The sequence below is a fragment of the Chelonia mydas genome, chromosome 26 (genome assembly GCF_015237465.2).
Source record: "Chelonia mydas isolate rCheMyd1 chromosome 26, rCheMyd1.pri.v2, whole genome shotgun sequence".
Lineage (NCBI taxonomy): Eukaryota > Metazoa > Chordata > Testudines > Cheloniidae > Chelonia > Chelonia mydas.
Window position 1 is genome coordinate 7,651,244 of NC_057859.1, and position 11,998 is coordinate 7,663,241.

At 40.7% G+C, this 11,998-nt stretch overlaps 1 protein-coding gene across 1 annotated transcript in view; it reads right to left on the bottom strand.

The window, feature by feature from the left end:
* Window positions 1–11,607, bottom strand: part of EBF2 (EBF transcription factor 2) — a 175,497-nt gene extending 163,890 nt beyond the window's left edge. Inside the window, exons 1-5 of the mRNA XM_037886163.2 lie at window positions 9,099–11,607; window positions 6,435–6,591; window positions 5,331–5,394; window positions 4,930–4,985; window positions 4,518–4,591 (exon numbers count right to left, since the gene is read on the bottom strand). Of these exons, the coding sequence (XP_037742091.1) occupies window positions 4,518–4,591; window positions 4,930–4,985; window positions 5,331–5,394; window positions 6,435–6,591; window positions 9,099–9,229 (482 nt within the window). The 5' untranslated portion in view covers window positions 9,230–11,607. The remainder of the gene's footprint in view (window positions 1–4,517; window positions 4,592–4,929; window positions 4,986–5,330; window positions 5,395–6,434; window positions 6,592–9,098) is intronic.
* Between the last annotated feature and the right edge of the window lie 391 nt (window positions 11,608–11,998).

An 11,998-nucleotide genomic window follows, 5' to 3' on the forward strand; every position in this document is an offset into this window, starting at 1 on the left:
TTTAGAAGAAAAGGAGGACTTGTGGCACCTTAGAGACTAACAAATTTATTTGATGCATCCGATGAAGTGAGCTGTAGCTCACGAAAGCTTATGCTCAAATAAATTTGTTAGGCTCTAAGGTGCCACAAGTCCTCCTTTTCTTTTTGCGAATACAGACTAACGCGGCTGCTACTCTGAAACCTGTCATTTAGAAGAGTAGAGGGTTGACTTCTATTTTAAAGCAGCAAATATTATGACCAGTTGGAAATGAAATCAGGAGCAAATCTCTTGTTCGGTTTAATGCAGCATACTGTTTGCCACTATCGAACAAAAAAAAAACAAACTTAGCTCAGTTTTTTAAAGAAAGAGTTTTACACTGGTGTGCTTTTTTTTATGCTAACCAAAAAAAGAAAAACACCACAGTTCCTTTCTTTGCAATAATACTCAAAAGATCATATAACTCATACAGTCGATCTCATGACAGACACATCAGATTATAACGTCACAACAACACGCAAAATGGAGTAAAGCAATCGTACTCACACCAAATCTCTTTGTCAGCACACTGTAGAGTTGTTTAGATTAAATTACACGGATTTGGGATGCAACATACCTGCTTCCTGGCAAAAACCCATCTCATTGTTAGATTTAGTTTGCATACTTGGTTATCACATTTATGAGCTTTAAAGCATTATGTATTATTAAAAATATGCCTTTGACCCGAAGGCGTCCAAGCACTTCGCAAATATTAATTTTCTCACTGTTTGCCTCTAGTGTAGTATATTTTTGGTAAACAACTAAACAATTTCCTCTCACCTTAGTACTTTCTGAGCCCCAGAACACAAGAAATATTTTATTCTGAAAGCACCACCCCTTTCCACAAAATGACAAGTTTAGTTGTGGATCAGATTATTTCCAAAATTTGAGGATATTCCAGTCAGGTGTTTCAGCTGAAGTCCATCTCAAATCTTCAGGTCCCCACTATCCAAGGTACTTCAAATGACCTATCACTGTGGCATTTAAATACCGACAATCTTCCAATTGGGTTGTTATATAATAGTTGTTCCTTAGTGGGCTGACCCTGCTCCCAGGTAAATCAGTGGTAAAAATCTCAGTGACTCCAGTATTGGGTCCATAACGTTGGTTTAAGTGGAAATTAAGACCCTGATCCTGCTAATATTTAAGCACCTGAGTAACTTTATACACACACACACACACACACACACACACACACACACACACACAAACGTACGTGTCATTCCTTTGGTCCCAATGGAATTACTCACTTGCATAAAGTTGTAGGATCAGGGCCTAAGACTTATTATCGTCACAAAAATAAATCCTTACCACGCTTTGAGCTATGTTATTTTCTCATATAATCAGATCCACACAGGATACTGTAAGTCTTGCAATATGAAGCGTACTGCTGAAAAAGCAACAACCAACAAGAACAACAAAGCCAGCCCTAGAAACTAGATGCCCCATAAGGCCCCATATCAAAGAAAGGCCTTATGCATTGCATCCCCTCCCCCCCACCCCCCAGCAGCCCGACTAAAATGGTTTTAAAATTCAGCCCTCAACTTTTTTTTTTTTTTTAAATCTGTCTCTAATTTCAAACTCAAATAAGCTCACAGCATGGTGGCCTTTGTTTTGTTTTCTTCTCCCCAACTCCTCCCTGCAATTGCATAACAAAAGTGTCTAAATTCACACCATCTGGACGATAAAGACACAGGCCCCAGTGGCCGCCTGGCCCAGCTGATTAGAGCTCCTGTCTAGTCTGAGCCTTGTGGCGAAAGTCACAGCTGTGGGGCTTGCTTGCACTCAATACAACTCTGTTATTAGCCAGCTGTAGGCCCTGAGACTACTTCTGTTCAAATTATAATACCTTTTAACCCTCTGAGCATTGAGGGCATCGCGGGCTGCTGGCAAAAGCATAACAACTAGTTTCCTCTTAGTTGATAATTGGTAGAACAAGACGACGACCAACAGTTACTCCATGAGAAGAGACTGTTTACCTTGATTTCCTACCATTGAGAGAAAAAGATACTGTATATTTAAGAGAGACCTCCACCCTAGATGGACGGTTCCCATTACACGGTAATAGCCCGAACGCATAAAGCCTATTGCTAAAACTTTCAGAACTGCAATAAATAAATAAATTAAAAGCTCTAACTGAATGCACTCATTATTGGGGGAGGGGGCGGGAGGGAGGAGTTGAGATTTTAAACTTTCAATTGATATGACAGATTGTTGCATCCGCATCAATATTTAGACAACTTTCCTGCTAAGGATACATCTGTCACTGTCTGACTAGAAGATGTGGGGGGGGTTGGATGCACTTGTCTGTATACAGCATGAATATCTGAGTGATTTTCTATGACAAATCAAATCAAAAGATCAAAAGGGTATTTACCTGCAACTAACAAGAAAAAGAAAACAAACCCTATAATTTAAAAAACAATAACAAGCAGCATCAATTTGGACCTCAGAGTGGGCACATTACATTAATGTTTTATATACTGTTACTAATGCAAACCAAAGTAGGGGCTTTAAAAATTGATGCTACCACATAAGCAGCATAGAGCAAGGAGGATTTGATTAGTGTGCTTAAAAAAAAATGTCAAGTTTAAGTAGAGTTGGATTCATTCATTCCCCCTGGTATTATTCAAATATAATGCCTCTTCCAAATAGGCAGCATCCTGTTTTAAAAATATCTCTGAACAAGACATTTAAAAATCAAATGTCTTGATTAGGTTACACAGAGCTTTTGATTTGGTTCACTAATCTGTGTCTTACATGGAAAGGACAGCCCTGAATTGTAATTCTTCCTTGGCTAATCTATCAAGCAGGAGTTTAGTACAAACTGAATAATGGTTTACATTTGTGGAACATTACCTTAAATCAAGCATGGAATATATTTATAGGCATCGAAGGAAGCCCAATATACAAAAGCTTATCAGAGAGTTTATTTAGTACTTTTAAAATGTTGGTCATTGTCAAAGGAAAGATCATTTTGTTTTGAAGAAAGGAGGTTGTTTTGGGTTTTTTCACTCTTAATATAGATTCTCTCTCCATCCAGCAGGAGTGAAAAAAAATGGATTACACTAGCTGTCATTTTGTTATTAAAATCGAGACCCTAGTGTATAGAAATCCAAAGATTTTGCTTCTCCAATGATTATCTAAACCAAGCCTTTCACAAACAGGGATAGCATATATATTAAAATAAATACTAAGTTTTAGAGAAACCAAAAAGTAATATGCCCCACCTCACTCTTCTTTGATATATGCATAAATACAGAGCAAATTGTAGGTTACGTAAAGACAAAAAGCAAATTGTGTATCACACATCTAAACACACACATCTATGAAAGTAATATTTGCAATGTTCAGAAGTAATGGTGTACAGTTACTCTGTTAACGAGGGCGACATATAAGAGGTAAGTTTTGCATGAATGTGTGTATGTATGAACATGAACACACACACACTTTTGCATACTTCACCGTCATTGCAGTTTCCCAGGTACACCAATTATTCCATTACCTTTTGAAAAATGTGAAAAATACTTCCCCCTCAGCAACAAATTCTATCCTATTAAATTGCTTTTACTGTATCGTCCACTGAGAAGGCAATACTTAAAATTATTAGCACAATGTGCTTTTTAAAACAAGCAACATTCAATCCAAGAGCTTTTCAAAAAACCTATTACACTAAATCACAAATGTGTTTAATAAAGGTCAAGGTTGGGTTTGCCTTTCATTTTATGAAAGACCATTCTGTGCACAACTTAGCACATTTTAATATAAGGACATGGCCTGTTTGCATAATTAAATGTATCAAAAAACAGTAATTGTGCGAGCAGGAAAAAGAATAAGTTACCATGGAAGCAAGATGTACATACATAAGATACATGTACCTAAAGACATCCACAAATGTGATTCAAAACATCCTGACCAGTATTTTATCCTTTAATGTATCATTTCAACATCCTAATTTTTTTGCCTATTTTATGTAAAAGCATAAGTTCCGTAACCATGGCTTGTAGCAAAAAATTATTGCAAAGATGTATTTTGGGGACAGAACTAAAGAACATTAATTATGTTCATTTAATTGATAATGTTAAAATATGTCACCTGGGAAAAATAAATCAGGAGTGCCTTCTAATTTTCAGGCAGGTTCTGGAAATTGACAGTAATCATTTTAGAAGGGCAAACTGGAAAAGCTTAAAGAAATAGAAAGTTGGGAATTCTGGGCCCTTTTATTTTGTTGTCCAAACCCAGTGCAAAACAGAACAAAAATAGTGCAGTTCAGATCTTAGGCAGGATTTCCAGATCTGTAGTACTGAATAAATTGGCATGTAACACAAACCAAACGTTGTATCCGGGCAAAGAGAAATTATTCTTTTGGAAGAGCGTCCCCGGCGCAAAAACGAAACTCCTCATATCTCAAACTTCTATGGAAAACCCCTTTTAGCATCTTGGGAAGCAAACTTACTCTTATTAACTGAATAAATCCTACGCCACCAATAAAATTGTCTTACCTGCACATGACTTCGTGAGTAAGCAGAACTCTGCACATCTCTGGATTCTTGTTCTGGCCTTCATAAGTGATGGGCTATGAAAATTAGGGAAATCAGTATATGGAGGAGGTTTTTGGTTTGTTTGCTTCTTGTAATATTCAGTTTTTTAAAACTGCAGAGCCCCGTGGCTTGCAATTCCCACCCTCAAAGTCTTTTTTGCACAAGGTAGTCAGTGTGCATATAACCAAGTGTCACTTACAATTGTTAAGATCTTAGGATCACTGGGGGAAGGAAGAGGCTAAGATATTGTTTTTCAAATGCACTGGAAATTAAGGTATGCAACACAGACGCTGGGGTGGAGAAAATAAAGCACAGAGTGAGAGGGAAATGAAAGAGTGGGGATTGTACAACACAAAAGCCGGCCTCAGCTCACCTGTTTCGTGACTGAATCGATGAGCCTAACAAACAGGTCCTGTTCAGTTCTGACACCTAGAGAGAGAATGGGAAGAAACAGGAAATCCAACAGTTACAGAGATAGGTCGGGGAAACAATCTAAACCATCCTGTAACTTTTCTACTTCGTTTTACTTCCTATCAAGCATCATCTGAAAGTCTAAGGCTGCTGTTTTTCAAAGCATGGGTTTACCAAACGGTGTCATATTGGCCAGACCCGAGAAGCAGCTCTCCACAGTGAGGATTTTTGCTTCCAGAAGACAGACAAAGGGACTTCAATGTATTTTATAGAAGCGATCTCTGCAAGGTCTTAAAACTTTATCACGGGTTCTTCGTTCCCAACCCCTTCTTTCCCACCCCCCGCCTTTTGTAGGTGACTTACCATTGCTGTAAAGGAGCTGAAGTTTGTAGTGTGTGCCGTTATTGGTCTTTTCATTGCCTTGTTCCTGAAAGAGAGATTTAAAACTATCGTCCCAGAATTTGTTTGGTGCTGTTCGCGGACAAAAAGCAACCCGCTTGCAAATCACTAATGGATGTGACAAGAAAGTTCATTAAGATCTTTGTGAGGCGGATCCACTGATTGGGATAAATTAACCTTCCGAGTGACCCAGGACAGACATCCCCTTCCTGTGGCATTTGCAGAAACTTTTCCACTTGCTATAAAGCTCCCAACTTTATAACATAAACGCTCTTCCCCTATCGGGTGAATTCACAAATTTTAAGCAAGCTAATATATAGCAGATCGACGCTGGCAGGGTTTTGTTTTCTTTTTCAAACAAAACTGTACGTGCAAAATAATGAAATAGTTTTACAATAAGTCCTATCGGTATTTATTTCCTGAAGGTTTATGTTACCGGGACATTTCTCAGGTGAACTGGGACTGTAATTTATCAGAAGACAATTATTCATGACGTCCTTCATAATTAAAAGTCCTTGCCCGTAACTAAACTAAAGCCAAAGATGGTTTGGAAGGTTTCTAAATGCTTAATGCCTGGATCTAAAACTCAAGAGCAAACGTTTCCGACACCCAGCCGTTGACTTTGGAGTCTGAAAAGAACAGGCTTAGCAGATAATATGACAAATCACAGCTCGCTCAGGGTACTCATAAAACTTGGCAGATCCGGCATATGCAAAAATACTAATAATATTAATAAAAAATACAACAAGGTATTGGACCTCGGTGTGGTTTTATTCTATTTTATTGTAAGTGGATGTATGAAACTCCCATTGTATCTCCCGGGGTGGCAGAAATTAACAAGCCTTGTTAATTACAGGGAAGGAGAGAGTGTTGAGAACAGGGGAGGAAGCAGTCGTCCCGCTACCTAACCCCTGACCACAAAACCAGGGGTTAGGTAGCAGGAAAGGGTGGCTGAGAACGACAGTACTTTACAAGGGCAGGTACTAGAACGGGTGGGGGCGCCGACGGTAAATTTGGGGAGGAAAGCAAGCAAGCAAACAAGCAAGCAAGAAAATAGACAGGCCTTACTTTATCATTTTCTACGAAGTCCACAAAGGCGGTCCTCTCTATTTCCACCGGCTGCCCCTGCCTATCGTAGAGAGCCAGGACAAAATGAAAGAAATTGGATTTCCTCAAGTTGGAAGGTGGCTGCTTTTCAAAGTGGGCTCTGGACAAAGCTACGCCGCTGTGGAGGAAACAGATGGAATCGGGGAGGGAGGGGAGAGAAACAGATGAATTAAAAGGTTGCACTCAAAGGTTGCACTTTGATTAAAAGTAATCAAAAAACACACAGAAAAGGATTCTAGAGAGGGGGTAGGATTCTCCTGGTCTATAGCACACTGGGTTATTAACAGTCAATTGTTACTAATGACTTTGATCTCGCTGCTTTCCACTCCACCCCGGCGCACTCACATCACTTCCGATTAAAAACATTAAGTGAAATAAAAGTGAAGCCTGCTTGAATTTCGGTGGCAGCCAAATTAAGAACTTTTTCTTCTCCCAAACGTTACAGAGTCTAGAAACTTGATTAATATTTTCCCTCTTATGCCTTGATTTTCACTCTGTAGAGAAGAATAAATTAACAGAACTTGAGTATTAAGGAAAGATTGCAAGGTAAGTTATTCCAAAACCGGAGAAATATTTTATCATCTCCTCCGATCCATCATCTTCTTCCCTTTCGTACTCATTTGTTGGGTACAATATAAGGGGTGTGTCTAGAATACAACAAAAGTAGAATATAAATGCTAAAGGATCTGAAAAATGATAAAATTCCAACTGAGTTCACTTTTCCTTTAGCCCAAGTCAACGCTCTTAAAATCTTTTCACAACTAGGAGTCTGTACTGAGTTTGGAAGGCAACTGGTTTCAAGCAATGTGCCTACCTTCCTCGGGAGCGAAGTTTCTATCAATTTCACATTGTTTAGTCACTGATCCATTTGAATCAAGGTGCGGGTCTTCCCAGTGCCGTTTTGTGGGTTAACTACGCGTAATTTAAACACAGGTTGCCTGACGTTTGTCACCCATTCTGCAGAAGATGCGGTGATTTCTTCCGCGCATTTACCGAGTTTGAATGATTCGGGATCTTTTCATACAGTGGAAATTCTAAACCTTAGAGTTCGTTTTTCAGCAGAATTGGTTCCACTCTTTCCTTTATGTCGATTTTTACAGAATGCACAGAAGACAGATACGTGGAGAGGATTTCTCACTTACAGCATTTCTATGAAGTTTTCCTCCTTTCTCCAGATTTAACTCCGGAAATGGACTCATCTAAGATTGTTGCTTCACGTACTTGAGAAAAGTATTTGACTCTTTGGAAAGCTACAAATATCCCCCCCCCCCCTTTTATTTCTAACTCCAACTAGACAGGTATAATGAGACTGGGCAACACACACTCCCCCTGCCTTCTTCCCCCACCCCCTTCCGGGCCAGTTTAATAGCTTGATTTTTATCATCTTCAGTATAAGAACTTTGATCACTGTATTTTTACTAGACATCTAGAATAATTAGTGACGTCCCAATGCGAACACCGATCAATTAGCCGCTGTCAATTGGCGATTTCTCACAGTGCATCTAACATTTGTTTTACTTTCGCTTTCCCCATCAAGGTATTTTTTTCCTCCGCATATAAATTAAACCATCAATATTCATTTAAAAAAAAACCCCAACAACTTCTGATATCTCCTCTCGTGCTGCTTGAAAGATCTTCCATAGAGATCAGATGGAGGTGGTGAGGGCATATAGGGCTCTATTTGTATATTGGTTCCTAGACCAACGTACATGCCACGCGGTTGTATGTCCCTCAAGTCAAGTTGTCTCTATCCTCAAACTTTCTTCTCGGGGCGATTCAGCCCCTTCCCACACGTGTGCCCGAAGGCTGGCTAAAGAGATACCTGCAGAACGTGGGGACATGTTTTGTTTAGGGAGGGTTTCGTTCCCCTCTCTCCTCCATAAAAAGATCAACAGGAGAGAAAAGAAGGGGGAGATGAGGTCTATAACCCAAAGAGAACCCGGCACTACTGGGGCGTATTTATTACGGAATAGAGAGATTATCCCCCAAACAGAAGCAAGAAGGCATCCTCGTTTGCAGTTGGACGGGTTTTATATTCCAGCTAGCACTGAGATCTACATAGTGTTGACAAGACTAACGCAAGGAGTTAGTAAGTGGGGTCAAGGACTCGACTCAGCTCATTCACACGACAGCTCTCTCCTGCACCGCTGATACCGGCAGTTTTGCAAAACCCTGGTAAAGGTATCTTCCCCTTTCCCTCGTTACTCAGACCCACGCTGGGCTCGCTTTCTGCCCAACCCTGTGGCTCGAGTGAGGAGGAGGGTGGCGTTCGCTATATAAAGCATGAGATCAAGGATAACAAGGTGATTTTGAATCAAAAGAGGCATAGCAATTAAGTTTAGCCAGAAGAACATCCGACTCAGACGTTCGGGCATACAAGGGTCTAAAGAGTTACTGTTCGCGGTATTGCTATGGATGGGTGTCCCCTACCCCCCCAAAAAGAAAAACGCTCTCCCCTCCAATCTCTGCTCTCTGACTTCCTCTGCTGTGTGTGTTTGTCTCTCGCTACAGTTTTGCCCTCTTGAATTTTCACTGACTGGGGCGGGGGAGTAAATTCAGTCGCGAGTCTGAACAACAGCGGGAGGAAAGGGAGGTTTCAAAAGGGGAAACACAATCCTCGATTACCTTTGTGCAGCTACGTTTGCATCCACAACCCCAACATTTCTGACCCAGGACCTGACGGGATCCATTTCAGACGCGAGAGATTTCTCTTTCAGAATCGGTCCTCTTCCTAAAGTATCTTGAATCCCAAACATTTAAGAAGTCTATTCCAACCGGCAACAGTTTCTTTAAAAAAAAAAAAAAAAAACCCCAAACAAAAAAAAACAGCAGCCTTTGAAATTGACACCCACACCCACAGAGATCCCAAAACCACTGAAGTTCAGCTTTAAAACCAACTTCTTCTGCTTCTAAAGGCTACGTGAGCTGCTGAAAAGGCCTTCCCAAAAAAACAAAAAACAAACAAAAAAAAAAGTTTTCCCTCTTGCAAAGCAAAGTTATGCTCTCATGCAGGCTCGCCCGGTCCTATCATCCTGCAAACGCCGGAGAGGCAACAGCATCCAAACACTGACCGCTGGATCACCTGTTTCTCAAGGACACGGGGAAGAGGACGGATTGCTGCCTAATCCAAAAAAAGAATCGCGATAAATCGTGAAAGAAAGGGAGCAATGGAGCGAGGGAGTCTGATTACACAGCGAACTGCGGGAGCCAGGATGCTTCCCCAAGCCAGTCCCCATCAATGGGTTACAGCACCGGGAGAAAAGCGACGGGCGAGGGGGCGGGGCCGATTTCCATATTAGGGGGCTCGATTTGCATAGGCTCACCCGATTGGAGGAGTGCAGACAATTATCAAGCGGATACACACTCATAACTCCAGCTCCGGGCTACCAACAATTGCCAATGGGAAAGTGGGCAGAGAAGCAAAAGTCCTCAGACTTTTCTGATTGTTGAGTAAGTTCCTTCCCAAAATTACTTCGCTTTCAATTTGTTAACCTCAGATGGGAACCCACTCAGGCTAGGGTATTATCCTCTTATTCTTAAAAAAAAAAAAAAAAAAAAAAGAAGAGAGAGAGAGAGAAAATTTCTAGGAGCCTTATCGTATGTGTGTCCCTGCCATCAGATGATGAGTTTTGTAACAAACAAACAATAAAGCAAACGTCCTTTTTTGAAAATCTGGAAAGTCTTATTACTCCTACTGTTTTAGGAGCACTGTTAGCGAGATTATCAGCGAAAACTTAACAGGATCTAATCCAAATATCTGGCTCTGGGGGCACTGGAAGGTGCTCTCTATAAACTTGCGGGGTTGGGGACAGATTGTGCGCGTCAGCGAGGGAGAAAGAGAGAGCTCCACACCTATCCAATCCATAAAATGCATCCACAATTTCACACGACACCAGAGCTCTGAAATCGTCCCTTCAAACTTTTTATTGCGTTGCATCTAGGCAAAAAATGTAGCCGCTGACAGGACACAGCTATATTCATCCACGAACCAGAGAGTGGTTCCTTTTTTAAAAAACAAACAAACAAACAAAAAAATCTTTTTGGCTTGGCGTTATTTTCTTCCTGGCTCTTTTGTATTCTGATCTGTGCATAGATCTTCCCCTGAAATCTATATAACACCAACGCGAAAACAGATTTCAAGACAATGAATGCAAATCTGTGCTCAAAGACCATCTGCCAGATGAAGGAATCAGATGTTCCATAGTTAAAGGGACAGTGCATGGATTTCCTTGCCTCATTATTTAGAGCTCCCCTCTTTAACCTGCTTTATGTTTAGGAGGAGAAATAAACATTTCTTGTCAATCTCAAACCTAGTTTATTACAGTCAAAAAAGGGACCATCTTTAGTTGCATTTTAAATGTTTGCCTTTCTACGAAGTGTTAGATGATTATAAAAGTTGATTTTTTTTTTAAAATGCATTTAAATCTTTTCATCCGAAAAATGTATATTTAATTCACACACACGATGGGGGGGGGGGGCGAAGAGGGGACTCTAAATTATTCTGTCTACATGCATGACATACACGGTATTAGATGAACTATAAATCTCCACGCGATCTCTGTTCAAAGATATTTACCACACTAACCTTTCTTTCCCCCTGCATTGATAAATATGCATCGAGTGATTTGTCAGTTTAGCAAAAGGAAAGCCTGACTTTAAAAAAAAAAAAAAAAAAAAGCAACCATCAGTTCTGTTCATTGCCTCTGAAGCACCTGGTATTGACAGGATACTGAGCTTTATGGACCTTTGGTCTGACCCAGTATGGCCATGCTTATGTTCTGGGGTTAACAACAATATATTGTACCAACAAACATTCCTGTGATGTGCAATAATAGAATCTTTCGATACAATTTCTCAGCTGTGAAAAGCATCGTTTGTTTCTGAAATTAGGCGAGATCACTTAAACCATCAAAGGAAGAGATCGAGAGTATTCAAACTAGATTTACAGGCGATAGCGTGTGAGCGATACACAACAGGAAAATTACCTTCGCCCATTGAATCCTAAATGTATTTCCTGCGCTAAGAACTATTTCTTTGCATTTTATGTGTATCATTGGCACTGTAAACAGAATTTAACTTGCCCCTGAATGCAGTCCTACAGCTGGGATGGAAAAAAATCCCATTTGTTCTAACCCTGGATGGCTTATTAACCGGGAGAAAAGGCTTTCAAATAATTGGAGCTCCCTGCTCCAAGTGATAGCGCCGATTGCTGTGTTAAAAATGAGTCCGACCAGGCTCCTTTTAAGATGCTTATCCAGTAAAGTCTAATCGGTTACAAAATCTTGGTGGAAACTTCACTTGTCTCGCTGCGTGTGTGAGGGAGAGCGAGCGCTGACCCAGGGGTAAACGTGCCAGGTTTCCGGACAATAGGGGATCGTGTGCCGCAGTCCCCGAGGGGAGTCTGGCTTTTAAGGATTCAGAGCAGGGTCAGAGGGCACCGACTCAGGTCAGGGGAGGGGCACCCTCTTTGCCCCCAACAGCTGCCACCAAAATTTGGCACTTCGGGAACAAATGAAAGGATCCCC